Raw genomic sequence first — 22,351 nt, 5'->3', positions numbered from 1 at the left:
CAGGGGGCATCCTCTACACCTAGAGGAGAGGAGGATCTACCATCACCATAGACATGGGCATCCTCTACACCGAGAGGAGAGTAGGTTCTACCATCACCATGTACAGGAGGCATCCTCTACACCTAGAGGAGAGGAGGTTCACCATCACCATAGATAGGGGACATCATCTACACCTAGAGCAGAGGAGGTTCTACCATCACCATAGACAGGGGGCATCCTCTACACCTAGAGCAGAGGAGGTTCTACCATCACCATAGACAGGGAGCATCCTCTACACCTAGAGGAGAGAAGGTTCTACCATCACCATAGACAGGGGGCATCCTCTACACCTAGAGGAGAGAAGGTTCTACCATCACCATAGACAGGAGGCATCCTCTACACCTAGAGGAGAGGAGGTTCTACCATCACCATAGACAGGGGGCATCCTGTACACCTAGAGGAGAGGAGGTTCTACCATCACCATAGACAGGAGGCATCATCTACACCTAGAGGAGAGGAGGTTCTACCATCACCATAGACAGGGGGCATCCCCTACAACTAGAGGAGAGGAGGTTCTACCATCACCATAGACAGGGGGCATCCTCTACACCTAGAGGAGAGAAGGTTCTACCATCACCATAGACAGGAGGCATCCTCTACACCTAGAGGAGAGGAGGTTCTACCATCACCATAGACAGGGGGCATCCTCTACACCTAGAGGAGAGAAGGTTCTACCATCACCATAGACAGGAGGCATCCTCTACACCTAGAGGAGAGGAGGTTCTACCATCACCATAGACAGGGGGCATCCTGTACACCTAGAGGAGAGGAGGTTCTACCATCACCATAGACAGGAGGCATCATCTACACCTAGAGGAGAGGAGGTTCTACCATCACCATAGACAGGGGGCATCCCCTACAACTAGAGGAGAGGAGGTTCTACCATCACCATAGACAGGGGGCATCCTCTACACCTAGAGGAGAGGAGGTTCTACCATCACCATAGACAGGGGGCATCCTGTACACCTAGAGGAGAGGAGGTTCTAGCATCACCATAGACAGGAGGCATCCTCTATACCTAGAGGAGAGGAGGTTCTACCATCACCATAGACAGGGGGCATCCTCTACACCTAGAGGAGAGGAGGTTCTACCATCACCATACACAGGGGGCATCATCTACACCTAGAGGAGTGCAGGTTCTACCATCACCATAGACAGGGGACATTCTCTACACCTAGAGGAGAGGAGGTTCTACCAGCACCATAGACAGGGGGCATCCTCTACACCTAGAGGAAGGGGGGGGGGTCTACCATCACCATAGTCAGGGGGCATCCTCTACACCTAGAGGAGAGGAGGTTCTACCATCACCATAGACAGGAGGCATCCTCTACACCTAGATGAGAGGAGGTTCTACCATCACCATAGACAGAGAGCATCCTCTACACCTAGAGGAGAGGAGGTTCTACCATCACCATAGACAGGGGACATCCTCTACACCTAGAGGAGAGGAGGTTCTACCATCACCATAGACAGGGGACATCCTCTACACCTAGAGGAGAGGAGGTTCTACCATCACCATAGACAGGGGACATCCTCTACACCTAGAGGAGGTTCTACCATCACCATAGACAGGGGGCATCCTCTACACCTAGAGGAGAGGAGGTTCTACCATCACCATAGACAGGGGCATCCTCTACACCTAGAGGAGAGGAGGTTCTACCATCACCATAGACAGGGGACATCCTCTACACCTAGAGGAGAGGAGGTTCTACCATCACCATAGACAGGAGGCATCCTCTACACCTAGAGGAGAGGAGGTACTACCATCACCATAGACAGGGGGCATCCTCTACACCTAGAGGAGAGGAGGTTCTACCATCACCATAGACAGGAGGCATCCCCTACACCTAGAGGAGAGGAGGTTCTACCACCACCATAGACAGGGGGCATCCTCTACACCTAGAGGAGAGGAGGTTCTACCATCACCATAGACAGGGGGCATCCTCTACACCTAGAGGAGAGGAGGTTCTACCATCACCATAGACAGGGGGCATCCTCTACACCTAGAGGAGAGGAGGTTCTACCATCACCATAGACAGGGGGCATCCTCTACACCTAGAGGAGAGGAGGTTCTACCATCACCATAGACAGGGGGCATCCTCTACACCTAGAGGAGAGGAGGTTCTACCATCACCATAGACAGGGGGCATCCTCTACACCTAGAGGAGAGGAGGTTCTACCATCACCATAGACAGGGGGCATCCTCTACACCTAGAGGAGAGGAGGTTCTACCATCACCATAGACAGGGGACATCCTCTACACCTAGAGGAGAGGAGGTTCTACCATCACCATAGACAGGGGCATCCTCTACACCTAGAGGAGAGGAGGTTCTACCATCACCATAGACAGGAGGCATCCTCTATACCTAGAGGAGAGGAGGTTCTACCACCACCATAGACAGGAGGCATCCTCTACACCTAGAGGAGAGGAGGTTCTACCACCACCATAGACTGGGGCATCCTCTACACCTAGAGGAGAGGAGGTTCTACCATCACCATAGACAGGGGGCATCTTCTACACCTAGAGGAGAGGAGGTTCTACCACCACCATAGACAGGGGGCATCCTGTACACCTAGAGGAGATGAGGTTCTACCATCACCATAGACAGGGGGCATCCTCTACACCTAGAGGAGAGGAGGTTCTACCATCACCATAGACGGGGGGCATCCTCTACATCTAGAGGAGAGGAGGTTCTACCATCACCATGGACAGGGGGCATCCTCTACACCTAGAGGAGAGGAGGTTCTACCATCACCATAGACAGGGGGCATCCTCTACACCTAGAGGAGAGGAGGTTCTACCATCACCATAGGCTGGTGGCATCCTCTACACCTAGAGGACAGGAGGTTCTACCATCACCATAGACAGGGGCATCCTCTACACCTAGAGGAGAGGAGTTTCTACCAGCACCATAGACAGGGGGCATCCTCTACACCTAGAGGAAGGGGGGGGTCTACCATCACCATAGTCAGGGGGCATCCTCTACACCTAGAGGAGAGGAGGTTCTACCATCACCATAGACAGGAGGCATCCTCTACACCTAGAGGAGAGGAGGTTCTACCATCACCATAGACAGGGGGCATCCTCTACACCTAGAGGAGAGGAGGTTCTACCATCACCATAGACAAGGGGGCATCCTCTACACCTAGAGGACAGGAGGTTCTACCATCACCATAGACAGGGGGCACCCTCTACACCTAGAGGAGAGGAGGTTCTACCATCACCATAGACAGGGGACATCCTCTACACCTAGAGGAGAGAAGTTTCTACCATCACCATAGACAGAGAGCATCCTCTACACCTAGAGGAGAGGAGGTTCTACCATCACCATAGACAGGGGGCATCCTCTACACCTAGAGGAGAGGAGGTTCTACCATCACCATAGACAAGGGGGCATCCTCTACACCTAGAGGAGAGGAGGTTCTACCATCACCATAGACAGGGGACATCCTCTACACCTAGAGGAGAGGAGGTTCTACCATCACCATAGACAGGGTAATCCTCTACACCTAGAGGAGAGGAGGTTCTACCATCACCATAGACAGGGGGGCATCCTCTACACCTAGAGGAGAGGAGGTTCTACCATCACCATAGACAGGGGGCATCCTCTACACCTAGAGGAGAGGAGGTTCACCATCACCATAGACAGGAGGCATCCTCTATACCTAGAGGAGAGGAGGTTCTACCATCACCATAGACAGGGGGCATCCTCTACACCTAGAGGAGAGGAGGTTCTACCATCACCATAGACAGGGGGCATCCTCTACACCTAGAGGAGAGGAGGTTCTACCATCATCATAGACAGGAGGCATCCTCTACACCTAGAGGAGAGGAGGTTCTACCATCACCATAGACAGGGGGCATCCTCTACACCTAGAGGAGAGGAGGTTCTACCATCACCATAGACAGGGGCATCCTCTACACCTAGAGGAGAGGAGGTTCTACCATCACCATAGAAAGGCGGCATCCTCTACACCTAGAGGAGAGGAGGTTCTGCCATCACTGGTAGTGTGTGGTGCAGGGAGGAGAGGAGAAGCTGCAGTGTGGTGCAGGGAGAGAAGAAGCTGTCCTGTCCCTGTCAGCGTGTCCCTGTCCTGTTCCCCTAAGTGTCAGTGTGCCCCTGTCCTGTCCCCCCAAGTGTCAGCGTGCCCCTGTCCTGTCCCCCCAAGTGTCAGCGTGTCCCTGTCCTGTCCCCCCAAGTGTCAGCGTGTCCCTGTCCCCCAAGTGTCAGCGTGTCCCTGTCCTGTCCCCCTGAGTGTCAGTGTGCCCCTGTCCTGTCCCCCCAAGTGTCAGCGTGCCCCTGTCCTGTCCCCCCAAGTGTCAGTGTGCCCCTGTCCTGTCCCCCCAAGTGTCAGCGTGCCCCTGTCCTGTCCCCCCAAGTGTCAGTGTGCCCCTGTCCTGTCCCCCCAAGTGTCAGCGTGCCCCTGTCCTGTCCCCCCAAGTGTCAGCGTGCCCCTGTCCTGTCCCCCCAAGTGTCAGCGTGTCCCTGTCCTGTCCTCCCAAGTGTCAGCGTGCCCCTGTCCTGTCCTCCCAAGTGTCAGCGTGTCCCTGTCCTGTCCCCCCAAGTGTCAGCGTGTCCCTGTCCCCCAAGTGTCAGCGTGTCCCTGTCCTGTCCCCCCAAGTGTCAGCGTGTCCCTGTCCCCCAAGTGTCAGCGTGTCCCTGTCCCCCAAGTGTCAGCGTGTCCCTGTCCCGTCCCCCCAAGTGTCAGCGTGTCCCTGTCCCCCCCAAGTGTCAGCGTGTCCCTGTCCCCCCCAAGTGTCAGCGTGTCCCTGTCCCCCCCAAGTGTCAGCGTGTCCCTGTCCCCCCCAAGTGTCAGCGTGTCCCTGTCCCCCCCAAGTGTCAGCGTGTCCCTGTCCCCCAAGTGTCAGCGTGTCCCTGTCCCCCAAGTGTCAGCGTGTCCCTGTCCCCCAAGTGTCAGCGTGTCCCTGTCCTGTCCCCCCCAAGTGTCAGCGTGTCCCTGTCCTGTCCCCCCAAGTGTCAGCGTGTCCCTGTCCTGTCCCCCCAAGTGTCAGCGTGTCCCTGTCCTGTCCCCCAAGTGTCAGCGTGTCCCTGTCCCCCCCAAGTGTCAGCGTGTCCCGTCCTGTCCCCCCCCCAAGTGTCAGCGTGTCCCTGTCCTGTCCCCCAAGTGTCAGCGTGTCCCTGTCCTGTCCCCCAAGTGTCAGCGTGTCCCAAGTGTCAGCGTGTCCCTGTCCTGTCCCCCAAGTGTCAGCGTGTCAATGTCCTGTCCCCCAAGTGTCAGCGTGTCCCAAGTGTCAGCGTGTCCCTGTCCTGTCCCCTCAAGTGTCAGCGTGTCTCTGTCCTGTCCCCCCAAGTGTCAGCGTGTCCCTGTCCTGTCCCCCCAAGTGTCAGCGTGTCCCTGTCCTGTCCCCCCAAGTGTCAGCGTGCCCCTGTCCTGTCCCCCCAAGTGTCAGCGTGTCCCTGTCCTGTCCCCCCAAGTGTCAGCGTGCCCCTGTCCTGTCCCCCCAAGTGTCAGCGTGTCCCTGTCCTGTCCCCCAAGTGTCAGCGTGTCCCTGTCCTGTCCCCCAAGTGTCAGCGTGTCCCTGTCCTGTCCCCCAAGTGTCAGCGTGTCCCTGTCCTGTCCCCCAAGTGTCAGCGTGTCCCTGTCCTGTCCCCCAAGTGTCAGCGTGTCCCAAGTGTCGGCGTGTCCCTGTCCTGTCCCCCCTCTATGTGTGGGCGTGTCCCTGTCCCCCCTCTATGTGTGGGCGTGTCCCTGTCCCCCCTCTATGTGTGGGCGTGTCCCTGTCCCCCCTCTAGGTGTCGACGTGTCCCTGTCCCCCCTCTAGGTGTCGACGTGTCCCTGTCCCCCCTCTAGGTGTCGACGTGTCCCTGTCCCCCCTCTAGGTGTCGGCGTGTCCCTGTCCTGTCCCCCCTCTAGGTGTCGGCGTGTCCCTGTCCCCCCTCTGGGTGTCGGCGTGTCCCTGTCCCCCCTCTAGGTGTCGGCGTGTCCCTGTCCTGTCCCTCTCTAGGTGTCAGCGTGTCCCTGTCCTGTCCCCCCGCTAGGTGTCGGCGTGTCCCTGTCCTGTCCCCCTCTAGGTGTCGGCGTGTCCCTGTCCTGTCCCCCTCTAGGTGTCGGCGTGTCCCTGTCCTGTCCCCCTCTAGGTGTCGGCGTGTCCCTGTCCTGTCCCCCTCTAGGTGTCGGCGTGTCCCTGTCCTGTCCCCCTCTAGGTGTCAGCATGTCCCTGTCCCCCCTCTAGGTGTCAGCGTGTCCCTGTCCTGTCCCCCTCTAGGTGTCAGCATGTCCCTGTCCCCCCTCTAGGTGTCAGCGTGTCCCTGTCCTGTCCCCCTCTAGGTGACGGCGTGTCCCTGTCCTGTCCCCCTCTAGGTGTCAGCATGTCCCTGTCCTGTCCCCCTCTAGGTGTCAGCGTGTCCCTGTCCTGTCCCCCCTCTAGGTATCGGCGTGTCCCTGTCCTGTCCCCCCTCTAGGTGTCGGCGTGTCCCTGTTCTGTCCCCCTCTAGGTGTCGGCGTGTCCCTGTCCTGTCCCCCTCTAGGTGTCGGCGTGTCCCTGTCCTGTCCCCCTCTAGGTGTCAGCATGTCCCTGTCCTGTCCCCCCTCTAGGTGTCGCGTGTCCCTGTCCTGTCCCCCCTCTAGGTATCGGCGTGTCCCTGTCCTGTCCCCCCTCCAGGTGTCGCGTGTCCCTGTCCTGTCCCCCCTCTAGGTGTCGCGTGTCCCTGTCCTGTCCCCCCTCTAGGTGTCAGCGTGTCCCTGTCCTGTCCCCCTCTAGGTGTCGGCATGTTTCTGTCCCCCCTCTAGGTGTCAGCGTGTCCCTGTCCTGTCCCCCTCTAGGTGTCAGCGTGTCCCTGTCCTGTCCTCCTCTAGGTGTCGGCGTGTCCCTGTCCTGTCCCCCTCTAGGTGTCAGCGTGTCCCTGTCCTGTCCTCCTCTAGGTGTCGGCGTGTCCCTGTCCTGTCCCCCTCTAGGTGTCGGCGTGTCCCTGTCCTGTCCCCCCTCTAGGTGTCAGCGTGTCCCTGTCCTGTCCCCCTCTAGGTGTCGGCATGTTTCTGTCCCCACTCTAGGTGTCAGCGTGTCCCTGTCCTGTCCCCCTCTAGGTGTCGGCGTGTCCCTGTCCTGTCCCCCCTCTAGGTGTCAGCGTGTCCCTGTCCTGTCCCCCTCTAGGTGTCGGCATGTTTCTGTCCCCCCTCTAGGTGTCAGCTTGTCCCTGTCCTGTCCCCCTCTAGGTGTCAGCGTGTCCCTGTCCTGTCCCCCTCTAGGTGTCAGCGTGTCCCTGTCCTGTCCTCCTCTAGGTGTCAGCGTGTCCCTGTCCTGTCCCCCTCTAGGTGTCAGCGTGTCCCTGTCCTGTCCTCCTCTAGGTGTCAGCGTGTCCCTGTCCTGTCCCCCTCTAGGTGTCAGCGTGTCCCTGTCCTGTCCCCCTCTAGGTGTCAGCGTGTCCCTGTCCTGTCCTCCTCTAGGTGTCAGCGTGTCCCTGTCCTGTCCCCCTCTAGGTGCCGGCGTGTCCCTGTCCTGTCCCCCTCTAGGTTTCGGCGTGTCCCTGTCCTGTCCCCCTCTAGGTGTCGGCGTGTCCCTGTCCCCCCTCTAGGTGTCGGCATGTTTCTGTCCCCCCTCTAGGTGTCGGCGTGTCCCTGTCCTGTCCCCCCTCTAGGTGTCGGCGTGTCCCTGTCCTGTCCCCCCTCTAGGTGTCGGCGTGTCCCTGTCCTGTCCCCCCTCTAGGTGTCGGCATGTTTCTGTCCCCCCTCTAGGTGTCAGCGTGTCCCTGTCCTGTCCCCCTCTAGGTGTCGGCGTGTCCCTGTCCTGTCCCCCTCTAGGTGTCGGCGTGTCCCTGTCCTGTCCCCCTCTAGGTGTCGGCGTGTCCCTGTCCTGTCCCCCCTCTAGGTGTCAGCGTGTCCCTGTCCTGTCCCCCTCTAGGTGTCAGCGTGTCCCTGTCCCCCAGCAGTCAGTACATTCTCTGTACATGCACTTACCTGCTGGATGCGTCTCACTGGTAATAAGTCTCTGGAGCATAAAGTAAATGGTAAATTTGGGATTTATAGAAAAGTGAACAAATCTTGTGACCTGCACTGGTTTCCGATTTGTGCGTCTCAGAAAAGACGCCTCTGCCCCCCCCCCCCTGACCTTGAGACTCTGATTTCTAGAGATCCTGTGCACATCCAGCGCCTTAATATCTGTCCCGCTACCTGTCTGCGCCTTATTCATGATGTAGACTCACCACCTGATCTCTTGTCTTTCCCTAGAGCCGCCTTCCTGGTATTAAGGTGAAGTATCTCTTCCTGGCATGGCTTGGCATCTTTGTGGGCAGCTGGGTGGTGTACATCCACTACTCCTCCTATTCGGAGCTGTGCAGAGGACACGTCTGCCGCATGATTATAGTAAGTACCAGAACTTTTCATTACACAGACCTTATTAATTATTTGCTGAAAGTGGACAAACCCTTTAAGACGTACAGGGTAATGTGTATAGTGTGTCCGGGGAGACGTGCGGTTACGTCTCCTTTCTCTGTGCCTTCAGCTTTGTGTCAGTCTTCACTGTACTAGTAATGTTCAGCCAGACATGGAGCACATGTGAGATGTGAGAGATAACTGTACTCCACAGCCCTGTGCACATTGTATGAGCCCCCCTGCCTGTGCCAGCTGCGGGGGGTCTCAGGATTGGCGCAGCCGCTCCCCCGCTCCTTGTATTCACAAATCTGAATGAAATAGATTGTCATTTTCCTCCCGGCGGCCACAGACCGGAGACGCTGCTTTGTCGCTTTAAGGTTCTTGAGAAGCCGCTATGAACATCGCAGGACGCGTCTATTATGTGTCCGGATTATTCCTCCGCAATCTACAACACTTGTCCTTATCAAGAGGCTCCGCCAGATACTAAACCCTCATCTCAGCCAAATCTTCTCCCCGGGATCTCTCCAAACAGCAACTGCAGCCACAAGGAGAGTCATACATGACTCATGTCACCCATGTCTAGTATCCAGCCAGGAGAGGGCGACAGGGAGCCGGCCCAACACTGTAACAAGGATAGGCTGTATTCTCAGTGATGGCACCGCTGCTCTCTAGTGATGGATAGGCTGTATTCTCAGTGATGGTACCGCTGCTCTCTAGTGATGGATAGGCTGTATTCTCAGTGATGGCACCGCTGCTCTCTAGTGAGGGATAGGCTGTATTCTCAGTGATGGCACCGCTGCTCTCTAGTGATGGATAGGCTGTATTCTCAGTGATGGCAACGCTGCTCTCTAGTGATGGATAGGCTGTATTCTCAGTGATGGCACCGCTGCTCTCTAGTGATGGATAGGCTGTATTCTCAGTGATGACACCGCTGCTCTCTAGTGATGGATAGGCTGTATTCTCAGTGATGGCACCGCTGCTCTCTAGTGATGGATAGGCTGTATTCTCAGTGATGGCACCGCTGCTCTCTAGTGATGGATAGGCTGTATTCTCAGTGATGACACCGCTGCTCTCTAGTGATGGATAGGCTGTATTCTCAGTGATGGCACCGCTGCTCTCTAGTGATGGATAGGCTGTATTCTCAGTGATGGCACCGCTGCTCTCTAGTGATGGATAGGCTGTATTCTCAGTGATGGCACCGCTGTTCTCTAGTGATGGATAGGCTGTATTCTCAGTGATGGCAGCGCTGCTCTCTAGTGATGGATAGGCTGTATTCTCAGTGATGGCACCGCGGCTCTCTAGTGATGGATAGGCTGTATTCTCAGTGATGACACTGCTGCTCTCTAGTGATGGATAGGCTGTATTCTCAGTGATGGCACCGCTGCTCTCTAGTGATGGATAGGCTGTATTCTCAGTGATGGCACCGCTGTTCTCTAGTGATGGATAGGCTGTATTCTCAGTGATGGCAGCGCTGCTCTCTAGTGATGGATAGGCTGTATTCTCAGTGATGGCACCGCTGCTCTCTAGTGATGGATAGGCTGTATTCTCAGTGATGGCACCGCGGCTCTCTAGTGATGGATAGGCTGTATTCTCAGTGATGGCACCGCTGCTCTCTAGTGAGGGATAGGCTGTATTCTCAGTGATGGCATCGCTGCTCTCTAGTGATGGATAGGCTGTATTCTCAGTGATTGCATCGCTGCTCTCTAGTGATGGATAGGATGTATTCTCAGAGATGGCACCGCTGCTCTCTAGTGACGGATAGGCTGTATTCTCAGTGATGGCACCGCTGCTCTCTAGTGATGGATAGACTGTATTCTCAGTGATGTCACCGCTGCTCTCTAGTGATGGATAGGCTGTATTCTCAGTGATGGCACTGCTGCTCTCTAGTGATGGATAGGCTGTATTCTCAGTGATGGCACCGCTGCTCTCTAGTGATGGATAGGCTGTATTCTCAGTGATGGCACCGCTGCTCTCTAGTGATGGATAGGCTGTATTCTCAGTGATGGCACCGCTACTCTCTAGTGATGGATAGGCTGTATTCTCAGTGATGGCACCGCTACTCTCTAGTGATGGATAGGCTGTATTCTCAGTGATGGCACCGCCGCTCTCTAGTGAGGGATAGGCTGTATTCTCAGTGATGGCACCGCTGCTCTCTAGTGATGGATAGGCTGTATTCTCAGTGATGGCATCGCTGCTCTCTAGTGATGGATAGGTTGTATTCTCAGTGATGGCACCGCTGCTCTCTAGTGAGGGATAGGCTGTATTCTCAGTGATGGCACCGCTGCTCTCTAGTGAGAGATAGGCTGTATTCTCAGTGATGGGGCCGCTGCTCTCTAGTGATGGATAGGCTGTATTCTCAGTGATGGGGCCGCTGCTCTCTAGTGATGGATAGGCTGTATTCTCAGTGATGGGGCCGCTGCTCTCTAGTGATGGATAGGTTGTATTCTCAGTGATGGCACCGCTGCTCTCTAGTGAGGGATAGGCTGTATTCTCAGTGATGGCACCGCTGCTCTCTAGTGATGGATAGGTTGTATTCTCAGTGATGGCACCGCTGCTCTCTAGTGAGGGATAGGCTGTATTCTCAGTGATGGGGCCGCTGCTCTCTAGTGAGGGATAGGCTGTATTCTCAGTGATGACACCGCTGCTCTCTAGTGATGGATAGGCTGTATTCTCAGTGATGGCACCGCTGCTCTCTGTGTAATCAGACCTCACACTGCTGTGCTCTGTGCTCTCTGCAGCCAGTGTTATGTACCGTCCCTGGAGAGATGTGTAATCAGACCTCACACTGCTGTGCTCTGTGCTCTCTGCAGCCAGTGTTATGTACTGTCCCTGGAGAGATGTGTAATCAGCCCTCACACTGCTGTGCTCTGTGATCTTTGCAGCCAGTGTTATGTATTGTCCCTGGAGAGATGTGTAATCAGACCTCACACTGCTGTGCTCTGTGCTCTCTGCAGCCAGTGTTATGTATTGTCCCTGGAGAGATGTGTAATCAGACCTCACACTGCTGTGCTCTGTGCTCTCTGCAGCCAGTGTTATGTACCGTCCCTGGAGAGATGTGTAATCAGACCTCACACTGCTGTGCTCTGTGCTCTCCGCAGCCAGTGTTATGTATTGTCCCTGGAGAGGTGTGTAATCAGACCTCACACTGCTGTGCTCTGTGCTCTCTGCAGCCAGTGTTATGTATTGTCCCTGGAGAGATGTGTAATCAGACCTCACACTGCTGTGCTCTGTGCTCTCTGCAGCCAGTGTTATGTACTGTCCCTGGAGAGATGTGTAATCAGACCTCACACTGCTGTGCTCTGTGCTCTCTGCAGCCAGTGTTATGTACTGTCCCTGGAGAGATGTGTAATCAGACCTCACACTGCTGTGCTCTGTGCTCTCTGCAGCCAGTGTTATGTACTGTCCCTGGAGAGATGTGTAATCAGACCTCACACTGCTGTGCTCTGTGCTCTCTGCAGCCAGTGTTATGTACTGTCCCTGGAGAGATGTGTAATCATACCTCACACTGCTGTGCTCTGTGCTCTCTGCAGACAGTGTTATGTATTGTCCCTGGAGAGATGTGTAATCAGACCTCACACTGATGTGCTCTGTGCTCTCTGCAGCCAGTGTTATTTATTGCCCCTGGAGAGATGTGTAATCAGGGCTGGATTTAAGGAGGGGCTTCCGGGGCTCGAGCCCCAGGGCCCCCACCACTTTCACTTTTAAAGGGGCCCCCATCAGGTTTCAACAGTCAGCGACTCAGCTGGCTATATAATATAGGTCTGGCAACTATATTCTACAGGGGGCGGCTGGCTATATACTACAAGGGGCAGGCAGGCTATATTTTACAGGAGCTGACAGGCTATATACAGAGGCTGGCAGGCTTTATACTACAGAGGCTGGATGCCTATATACTTCCAGAAACATTGTTGGAAGGGCCCCCACCAGTTTGCGCCCAGGGGCCCCCACCACTCTTAATCCGGCCCTGTGTGTGTATTGATACCCTTGTTAGTAGCAGCAGGACTGTGGATTTCTATTCCAGGATTGCACAGTGTCTCTGTGTCAGATACTTGTGACTTGCCTTTCTATGGGCTTGTGCTATGTAAGGTTTGGGCTAGAAGTAGTCCAGGGATAAGACTGCTGTGCATGCTGGGAGTTGTGGTTGTGTAGTAGCTGGGGGCTTGCTACTGGGTCCATGCCCCCCCCCCCCGGTGTCCTGTCTGCTATGCCCCCCCAGGGTCCTGTCTGCTATGCCCCCCCGGTGTCCTGTCTGCTATGCCCCCCCGGTGTCCTGTCTGCTATGCCCCCCCCCCCGGTGTCCTGTCTGCTATTTTCCCCCGGTGTCCTGTCTGCTATTTTCCCCCGGTGTCCTGTCTGCTATGCCCCCCCGGTGTCCTGTCTGCTATGCCCCCCCCCCCGGTGTCCTGTCTGCTATTTTCCCCCGGTGTCCTGTCTGCTATGCCCCCCCCCCCCCCCGGTGTTCTGTCTGCTATTACCCCCCCCCTACCGGTTTCCTGTCTGCAATGCCCCCCCCGGTGTCCTGTCTGCTATGCCCCCCCAGGGTCCTGTCTGCTATGCCCCCCCGGTGTCCTGTCTGCTATGCCCCCCCCCCCCCCCCCCCGGTGTTCTGTCTGCTATTACCCCCCCCCTACCGGTTTCCTGTCTGCAATGCCCCCCCCGGTGTCCTGTCTGCTATGCCCCCCCAGGGTCCTGTCTGCTATGCCCCCCCGGTGTCCTGTCTGCTATGCCCCCCCCCCCCCCCCCGGTGTCCTGTCTGCTATTTTCCCCCGGTGTCCTGTCTGCTATGCCCCCCCCCCCCCCCCCCGGTGTTCTGTCTGCTATTACCCCCCCCCCCCTACCGGTGTCCTGTCTGCAATGCCCCCCCGGTGTCCTGTCTGCTATGCCCCCCGGTGTCCTGTCTGCTATGCCCCCCCGGTGTCCTGTCTGCTATGCCCCCCCGGTGTCCTGTCTGCTATGCCCCCCCGGTGTCCTGTCTGCTATGCCCCCCGGTGTCCTGTCTGCTATGCCCCCCCGGTGTCCTGTCTGCTTTGCCCCCCCGGTGTCCTGTCTGCTATGCCCCCCCGGTGTCCTGTCTGCTATGCCCCCCCGGTGTCCTGTCTGCTATGCTCCCCCGGTGTCCTGTCTGCTATGCTCCCCCGGTGTCCTGTCTGCTATGCTCCCCCGGTGTCCTGTCTGCTATGCCCCCCCGTGTCCTGTCTGCTATGCTCCCCCGGTGTCCTGTCTGCTATGCCCCCCCGTGTCCTGTCTGCTATGCCCCCCCCCCTCCCGGTGTCCTGTCTGCTTTGCTCCCCCGGTGTCCTGTCTGCTATATCTTACACACCGCAGCCCCACTACTCATTATATATATATATATATATGTACTATGTATCAATTCACTGACAGCAAGCAGAGACCACTATCTTACACACCGCAGCCCCACTACTCATTATATATATATATATATGTACTATGTATCCATTCACTGACAGCAAGCAGAGACCACTATCTTACACACCGCAGCCCCACTACTCATTATATATATATATGTACTATGTATCAATTCACCGACAGCAAGCAGAGACCACAGAAATGATACTATTTAGAATTTGTACTTTGCTTTCTTGCAGTGTGACCAGTACAAGAAGGGGATCATCTCCGGCTCGGCCTGCAGAGACCTGTGTGAGGGGCGCACCCTGGTCTTCCATCAGTGCCTGTCCTCCTCGCCCACCCACCAGGTATCCCCCCAGCGCAGGACTCCCCTGCCCCATATGTCCTCCTACATGGCAGTGACATTCTCACCTATAGTTATACCGTATCCCCCCAGCGCAGGACTCCCCTGCCCCATATCTCCTCCTACATGGCAGTGACATTCTCACCTATAGTTATACCGTATCCCCCCAGCGCAGGACTCCCCTGCTCCATATCTCCTCCTACATGGCAGTGACATTCTCAGCTGTGGTTATACCGTATCCCCCCAGCGCAGAACTCCCCTGCTCCATATCTCCTCCTACATGGCAGTGACATTCTCACCTGTGGTTATACCGTATCCCCCCAGCGCAGGACTCCCCTGCCCCATATGTCCTCCTACATGGCAGTGACATTCTCACCTATAGTTATACCGTATCCCCCCAGCGCAGGACTCCCCTGCCCCATATCTCCTCCTACATGGCAGTGACATTCTCAGCTGTGGTTATACCGTATCCCCCCAGCGCAGGACTCCCCTGCCCCATATCTCCTCCTACATGGCAGTGACATTCTCAGCTGTGGTTATACCGTATCCCACCAGCGCAGGACTCCTCTGCCCCATATCTCCTCCTACATGGCAGTGACATTCTCACCTATAGTTATACTGTATCCCCCCAGCGCAGGACTCCCCTGCCCCATATCTCCTCCTACATGGCAGTGACATTCTCAGCTGTGGTTATACTGTATCCCCCCAGCGCAGGACTCCCCTGCCCCATATCTCCTCCTACATGGCACATGGCAGTGACATTCTCACCTATAGTTATACCGTATCCCCCCAGCGCAGGACTCCCCTGCCCCATATCTCCTCCTACATGGCAGTGACATTCTCACCTATAGTTATACTGTATCCCACCAGCGCAGGACTCCCCTGCCCCAAATCTCCTCCTACATGGCAGTGACATTCTCACCTATAGTTATACCGTATCCCCCCAGCGCAGGACTCCCCTGCCCCATATCTCCTCCTACATGGCAGTGACATTCTCACCTATAGTTATACTGTATCCCACCAGCGCAGGACTCCCCTGCCCCAAATCTCCTCCTACATGGCAGTGACATTCTCACCTATAGTTATACTGTATCCCACCAGCGCAGGACTCCCCTGCCCCAAATCTCCTCCTACATGGCAGTGACATTCTCACCTATAGTTATACCGTATCCCCCCAGCGCAGGACTCCTCTGCCCCATATCTCCTCCTACATGGCAGTGACATTCTCACCTATAGTTATACTGTATCCCCCCAGCGCAGGACTCCCCTGCCCCATATCTCCTCCTACATGGCAGTGACATTCTCAGCTGTGGTTATACTGTATCCCCCCAGCGCAGGACTCCCCTGCCCCATATCTCCTCCTACATGGCAGTGACATTCTCACATATAGTTATACCGTATCCCCCCAGCGCAGGACTCCCCTGCCCCATATCTCCTCCTACATGGCAGTGACATTCTCACCTGTGGTTATACTGTATCCCCCCAGCGCAGGACTCCCCTGCTCCATATCTCCTCCTACATGGCAGTGACATTCTCAGCTGTGGTTATACTGTATCCCACCAGCGCAGGACTCCCCTGCCCCATATCTCCTCCTACATGGCAGTGACATCCTCAGCTGTGGTTATACTGTATCCCCCCAGCGCAGGACTCCCCTGCCCCATATCTCCTCCTACATGGCAGTGACATTCTCAGCTGTGGTTATACTGTATCCCACCAGCGCAGGACTCCCCTGCTCCATATCTCCTCCTACATGGCAGTGACATTCTCACCTATAGTTATACCGTATCCCCGCAGCGCAGGACTCCCCTGCTCCATATCTCCTCCTACATGGCAGTGACATTCTCAGCTGTGGTTATACTGTATCCCACCAGCGCAGGACTCCCCTGCTCCATATCTCCTCCTACATGGCAGTGACATTCTCAGCTGTGGTTATACTGTATCCCCCCAGCGCAGGACTCCCCTGCCCCATATCTCCTCCTACATGGCAGTGACATTCTCACCTATAGTTATACCGTATCCCACCAGCGCAGGACTCCCCTGCCCCATATCTCCCCCTACATGGCAGTGACATTCTCAGCTGTGGTTATACCGTATCCCCCCCAGCGCAGGACTCCCCTGCTCCATATCTCCTCCTACATGGCAGTGACATCCTCAGCTGTGGTTATACCGTATCCCACCAGCGCAGGACTCCCCTGCCCCATATCTCCTCCTACATGGCGGTGACATTCTCAGCTGTGGTTATACTGTATCCCCCCAGCGCAGGACTCCCCTGCCCCATATCTCCTCCTACATGGCAGTGACATTCTCAGCTGTGGTTATACTGTATCCCCCCCAGCGCAGGACTCCCCTGCTCCATATCTCCTCCTACATGGCAGTGACATCCTCAGCTGTGGTTATACTGTATCCCCCCAGCGCAGGACTCCCCTGCCCCATATCTCCTCCTACATGGCAGTGACATTCTCAGCTGTGGTTATACTGTATCCCCCCAGCGCAGGACTCCCCTACCCCATATCTCCTCCTACATGGCAGTGACATTCTCACCTATAGTTATACCGTATCCCACCAGCGCAGGACTCCCCTGCCCCATATCTCCTCCTACATGGCAGTGACATTCTCACCTATAGTTATACTGTATCCCCCCAGCGCAGGACTCCCCTGCCCCATATCTCCTCCTACATGGCAGTGACATTCTCAGCTGTGGTTATACCGTATCCCCCCAGCGCAGGACTCCCCTGCCCCATATCTCCTCCTACATGGCAGTGACATTCTCAGCTGTGGTTATACCGTATCCCCCCAGCGCAGGACTCCTCTGCCCCATATCTCCTCCTACATGGCAGTGACATTCTCACCTATAGTTATACTGTATCCCCCCAGCGCAGGACTCCCCTGCCCCATATCTCCTCCTACATGGCAGTGACATTCTCAGCTGTGGTTATACTGTATCCCCCCAGCGCAGGACTCCCCTGCCCCATATCTCCTCCTACATGGCAGTGACATTCTCACCTATAGTTATACTGTATCCCACCAGCGCAGGACTCCCCTGCCCCAAATCTCCTCCTACATGGCAGTGACATTCTCACCTATAGTTATACCGTATCCCCCCAGCGCAGGACTCCCCTGCCCCATATCTCCTCCTACATGGCAGTGACATTCTCAGCTGTGGTTATACCGTATCCCCCCAGCGCAGGACTCCTCTGCCCCATATCTCCTCCTACATGGCAGTGACATTCTCACCTATAGTTATACTGTATCCCCCCAGCGCAGGACTCCCCTGCCCCATATCTCCTCCTACATGGCAGTGACATCCTCAGCTGTGGTTATACTGTATCCCCCCAGCGCAGGACTCCCCTGCCCCATATCTCCTCCTACATGGCAGTGACATCCTCAGCTGTGGTTATACTGTATCCCCCCAGCGCAGGACTCCCCTGCCCCATATCTCCTCCTACATGGCAGTGACATTCTCAGCTGTGGTTATACTGTATCCCCCCAGCGCAGGACTCCCCTGCCCCATATCTCCTCCTACATGGCAGTGATATTCTCAGCTGTGGTTATACTGTATCCCCCCAGCGCAGGACTCCCCTGCCCCATATCTCCTCCTACATGGCAGTGACATTCTCAGCTGTGGTTATACTGTATCCCACCAGCGCAGGACTCCCCTGCCCCATATCTCCTCCTACATGGCAGTGACATTCTCACATATAGTTATACCGTATCCCCCCAGCGCAGGACTCCCCTGCCCCATATCTCCTCCTACATGGCAGTGACATTCTCACCTGTGGTTATACTGTATCCCCCCAGCGCAGGACTCCCCTGCTCCATATCTCCTCCTACATGGCAGTGACATTCTCAGCTGTGGTTATACTGTATCCCACCAGCGCAGGACTCCCCTGCCCCATATCTCCTCCTACATGGCAGTGACATCCTCAGCTGTGGTTATACTGTATCCCCCCAGCGCAGGACTCCCCTGCCCCATATCTCCTCCTACATGGCAGTGACATTCTCAGCTGTGGTTATACTGTATCCCACCAGCGCAGGACTCCCCTGCTCCATATCTCCTCCTACATGGCAGTGACATTCTCACCTATAGTTATACCGTATCCCCGCAGCGCAGGACTCCCCTGCTCCATATCTCCTCCTACATGGCAGTGACATTCTCAGCTGTGGTTATACTGTATCCCACCAGCGCAGGACTCCCCTGCTCCATATCTCCTCCTACATGGCAGTGACATTCTCAGCTGTGGTTATACTGTATCCCCCCAGCGCAGGACTCCCCTGCCCCATATCTCCTCCTACATGGCAGTGACATTCTCACCTATAGTTATACCGTATCCCACCAGCGCAGGACTCCCCTGCCCCATATCTCCCCCTACATGGCAGTGACATTCTCAGCTGTGGTTATACCGTATTCCCCCAGCGCAGGACTCCCCTGCTCCATATCTCCTCCTACATGGCAGTGACATCCTCAGCTGTGGTTATACCGTATCCCACCAGCGCAGGACTCCCCTGCCCCATATCTCCTCCTACATGGCGGTGACATTCTCAGCTGTGGTTATACTGTATCCCCCCAGTGCAGGACTCCCCTGCCCCATATCTCCTCCTACATGGCAGTGACATTCTCAGCTGTGGTTATACTGTATCCCCCCCAGCGCAGGACTCCCCTGCTCCATATCTCCTCCTACATGGCAGTGACATCCTCAGCTGTGGTTATACTGTATCCCCCCAGCGCAGGACTCCCCTGCCCCATATCTCCTCCTACATGGCAGTGACATTCTCAGCTGTGGTTATACTGTATCCCCCCAGCGCAGGACTCCCCTACCCCATATCTCCTCCTACATGGCAGTGACATTCTCACCTATAGTTATACCGTATCCCACCAGCGCAGGACTACCCTGCTCCATATCTCCTCCTACATGGCAGTGACATTCTCAGCTGTGGTTATACTGTATCCCACAAGCGCAGGACTCCCCTGCCCCATATCTCCTCCTACATGACAGTGACATTCTCAGCTGTGGTTATACTGTATCCCACAAGCGCAGGACTCCCCTGCCCCATATCTCCTCCTACATGACAGTGACATTCTCAGCTGTGGTTATACTGTATCCCACCAGCGCAGGACTCCCCTGCTCCATATCTCCTCCTACATGGCAGTGACATTCTCAGCTATAGTTATACTGTATCCCCCCAGCGCAGGACTCCTCTGCCCCGTATCTCCTCCTACATGGCAGTGACATTCTCAGCTGTGGTTATACCGTATCCCCCCAGCGCAGGACTCCCCTGCCCCATATCTCCTCCTACATGGCAGTGACATTCTCAGCTGTGGTTATACCGTATCCCCCCAGCGCAGGACTCCCCTGCTCCATATCTCCTCCTACATGGCAGTGACATTCCCAGCTATAGTTATACCGTATCCCCCCAGCGCAGGACTCCCCTGCTCCATATCTACTCCTACATGGCAGTGACATTCTCACATATAGTTATACCGTATCCCACCAGCGCAGGACTCCCCTGCTCCATATCTCCTCCTACATGGCAGTGACATTCTCAGCTATAGTTATACTGTATCCCCCCAGCGCAGGACTCCTCTGCCCCGTATCTCCTCCTACATGGCAGTGACATTCTCAGCTGTGGTTATACTGTATCCCACCAGCGCAGGACTCCCCTGCCCCATATCTCCTCCTACATGGCAGTGACATCCTCAGCTGTGGTTATACCGTATCCCCCAGCGCAGGACTCCCCTGCCCCATATCTCCTCCTACATGGCAGTGACATTCTCAGCTGTGGTTATACTGTATCCCCCCAGCGCAGGACTCCCCTGCTCCATATCTCCTCCTACATGGCAGTGACATTCTCACCTATAGTTATACCATATCCCACCAGCGCAGGACTCCCCTGCCCCATATCTCCTCCTACATGGCAGTGACATTCTCAGCTGTGGTTATACCGTATCCCCCCAGCGCAGGACACCTCTGCCCCATATCTCCTCCTACATGACAGTGACATTCTCAGCTGTGGTTATACCGTATCCCCCCAGCGCAGGACTCCTCTGCCCCATATCTCCTCCTACATGACAGTGACATTCTCACCTGTGGTTATACCGTATCCCACCAGCGCAGGACTCCCCTGCCCCATATCTCCTCCTACATGGCAGTGACATTCTCAGCTGTGGTTATACCGTATCCCCCCAGCGCAGGACTCCCCTGCCCCATATCTCCTCCTACATGGCAGTGACATTCCCAGCTGTGGTTATACCGTATCCCACCAGCGCAGGACTCCTCTGCCCCATATCTCCTCCTACATGGCAGTGACATCCTCAGCTGTGGTTATACTGTATCCCCCCAGCGCAGGACTCCCCTGCCCCATATCTCCTCCTACATGGCGGTGACATTCTCAGCTGTGGTTATACCGTATTTCCCCTTTGCAGGACTCCCCCCGCCCCATATCTCCTCCTACATGGCAGTGACATTCTCAGCTATAGTTATACCGTATCCCACCAGCGCAGGACTCCCCTGCCCCATATCTCCTCCTACATGGCAGTGACATTCTCAGCTATAGTTATACCGTATCCCCCCAGCGCAGGACTCCCCAGCCCCATATCTCCTCCTACATGGCAGTGATATTCTCAGCTGTGGTTATACCGTATCCCACCAGCGCAGGACTCCCCTGCCCCATATCTCCTCCTACATGGCAGTGACATTCTCAGCTGTGGTTATACTGTATCCCCCCAGCGCAGGACTCCCCTGCCCCATATCTCCTCCTACATGGCAGTGACATTCTCACCTGTGGTTATACCGTATCCCCCCAGCGCAGGACTCCCCTGCCCCATATCTCCTCCTACATGGCAGTGACATTCTCACCTGTGGTTATACCGTATCCCCCCAGCGCAGGACTCCCCTGCCCCATATCTCCTCCTACATGGCAGTGACATTCTCAGCTGTGGTTATACCGTATACCACCAGCGCAGGACTCCTCTGCCCCATATCTCCTCCTACATTGCTGTGACATTCTCAGCTGTGGTTATACCGTATCCCCCCAGCGCAGGACTCCCCTGCCCCATATCTCCTCCTACATGGCGGTGACATTCTCAGCTGTGGTTATACCGTATCCCCCCTTCGCAGGACTCCCCCGCCCCATATCTCCTCCTACATGGCAGTGACATTCCCAGCTGTGGTTATACTGTATCCCCCCAGCGCAGGACTCCCCTGCCCCATATCTCCTCCTACATGGCAGTGACATTCTCAGCTGTGGTTATACTGTATCCCCCCGGCGCAGGACTCCCCTGCCCCATATCTCCTCCTACATGGCAGTGACATTCTCAGCTGTGGTTATACTATATCCCCCCAGTGCAGGACTCCCCTGCCCCAAATCTCCTCCTACATGGCAGTGACATTCTCACATATAGTTATACCGTATCCCCCCAGCGCAGGACTCCCCTGCCCCATATCTCCTTCTACATGGCAGTGACATTCTCACATATAGTTATACCGTATCCCCCCAGCGCAGGACTCCCCTGCCCCATATCTCCTCCTACATGGCAGTGACATTCTCAGCTGTGGTTATACTGTATCCCACCAGCGCAGGACTTCCCTGCTCCATATCTCCTCCTACATGGCAGTGACTTCCTCAGCTGTGGTTATACTGTATCCCCCCAGCGCAGGACTCCCCTGCCCCATATCTCCTCCTACATGGCAGTGACATTCTCAGCTGTGGTTATACTGTATCCCACCAGCGCAGGACTCCCCTGCCCCATATCTCCTCCTACATGGCAGTGACATTCTCACCTGTGGTTATACCGTATCCCCCCAGCGCAGGACTCCCCTGCCCCATATCTCCTCCTACATGGCAGTGACATTCTCACCTATAGTTATACCGTATCCCCCCAGCGCAGGACTCCCCTGCCCCATATCTCCTCCTACATGGCGGTGACATTCTCAGCTGTGGTTATACTGTATCCCCCCAGCGCAGGACTCCCCTGCCCCATATCTCCTCCTACATGGCAGTGACATTCTCAGCTGTGGTTATACTGTATCCCCCCCAGCGCAGGACACCCCTGCTCCATATCTCCTCCTACATGGCAGTGACATCCTCAGCTGTGGTTATACTGTATCCCTCCAGCGCAGGACTCCCCTGCTCCATATCTCCTCCTACATGGCAGTGACATTCTCAGCTGTGGTTATACTGTATCCCCCCAGCGCAGGACTCCCCTACCCCATATCTCCTCCTACATGGCAGTGACATTCTCAGCTGTGGTTATACTATATCCCCCCAGTGCAG

At 55.7% G+C, this 22,351-nt stretch overlaps 1 protein-coding gene across 3 annotated transcripts in view; it reads left to right on the top strand.

Annotated features, from left to right (window-relative positions):
• DIPK1B (divergent protein kinase domain 1B) overlaps nucleotides 1-22,351 on the top strand; it is a 55,694-nt gene that overhangs the window by 19,377 nt on the left and 13,966 nt on the right. For all 3 annotated transcript variants that reach the window (XR_011849884.1, XR_011849885.1, XM_072125823.1), the window contains exons 2-3: nucleotides 8,227-8,361; nucleotides 13,977-14,084. Coding sequence is in view for 1 of the 3 variants with exons in the window: in XM_072125823.1 (XP_071981924.1) it covers nucleotides 8,227-8,361; nucleotides 13,977-14,084 (243 nt within the window). In the remaining 2 variants the exon portion in view is untranslated. The remainder of the gene's footprint in view (nucleotides 1-8,226; nucleotides 8,362-13,976; nucleotides 14,085-22,351) is intronic.

The sequence above is a fragment of the Engystomops pustulosus genome, chromosome 9 (genome assembly GCF_040894005.1).
Source record: "Engystomops pustulosus chromosome 9, aEngPut4.maternal, whole genome shotgun sequence".
NCBI lineage: Eukaryota > Metazoa > Chordata > Amphibia > Anura > Leptodactylidae > Engystomops > Engystomops pustulosus.
The sequence above is the reverse complement of the archived record's forward strand: the minus strand, read 5'-3'. Positions and strand labels throughout refer to the sequence as shown.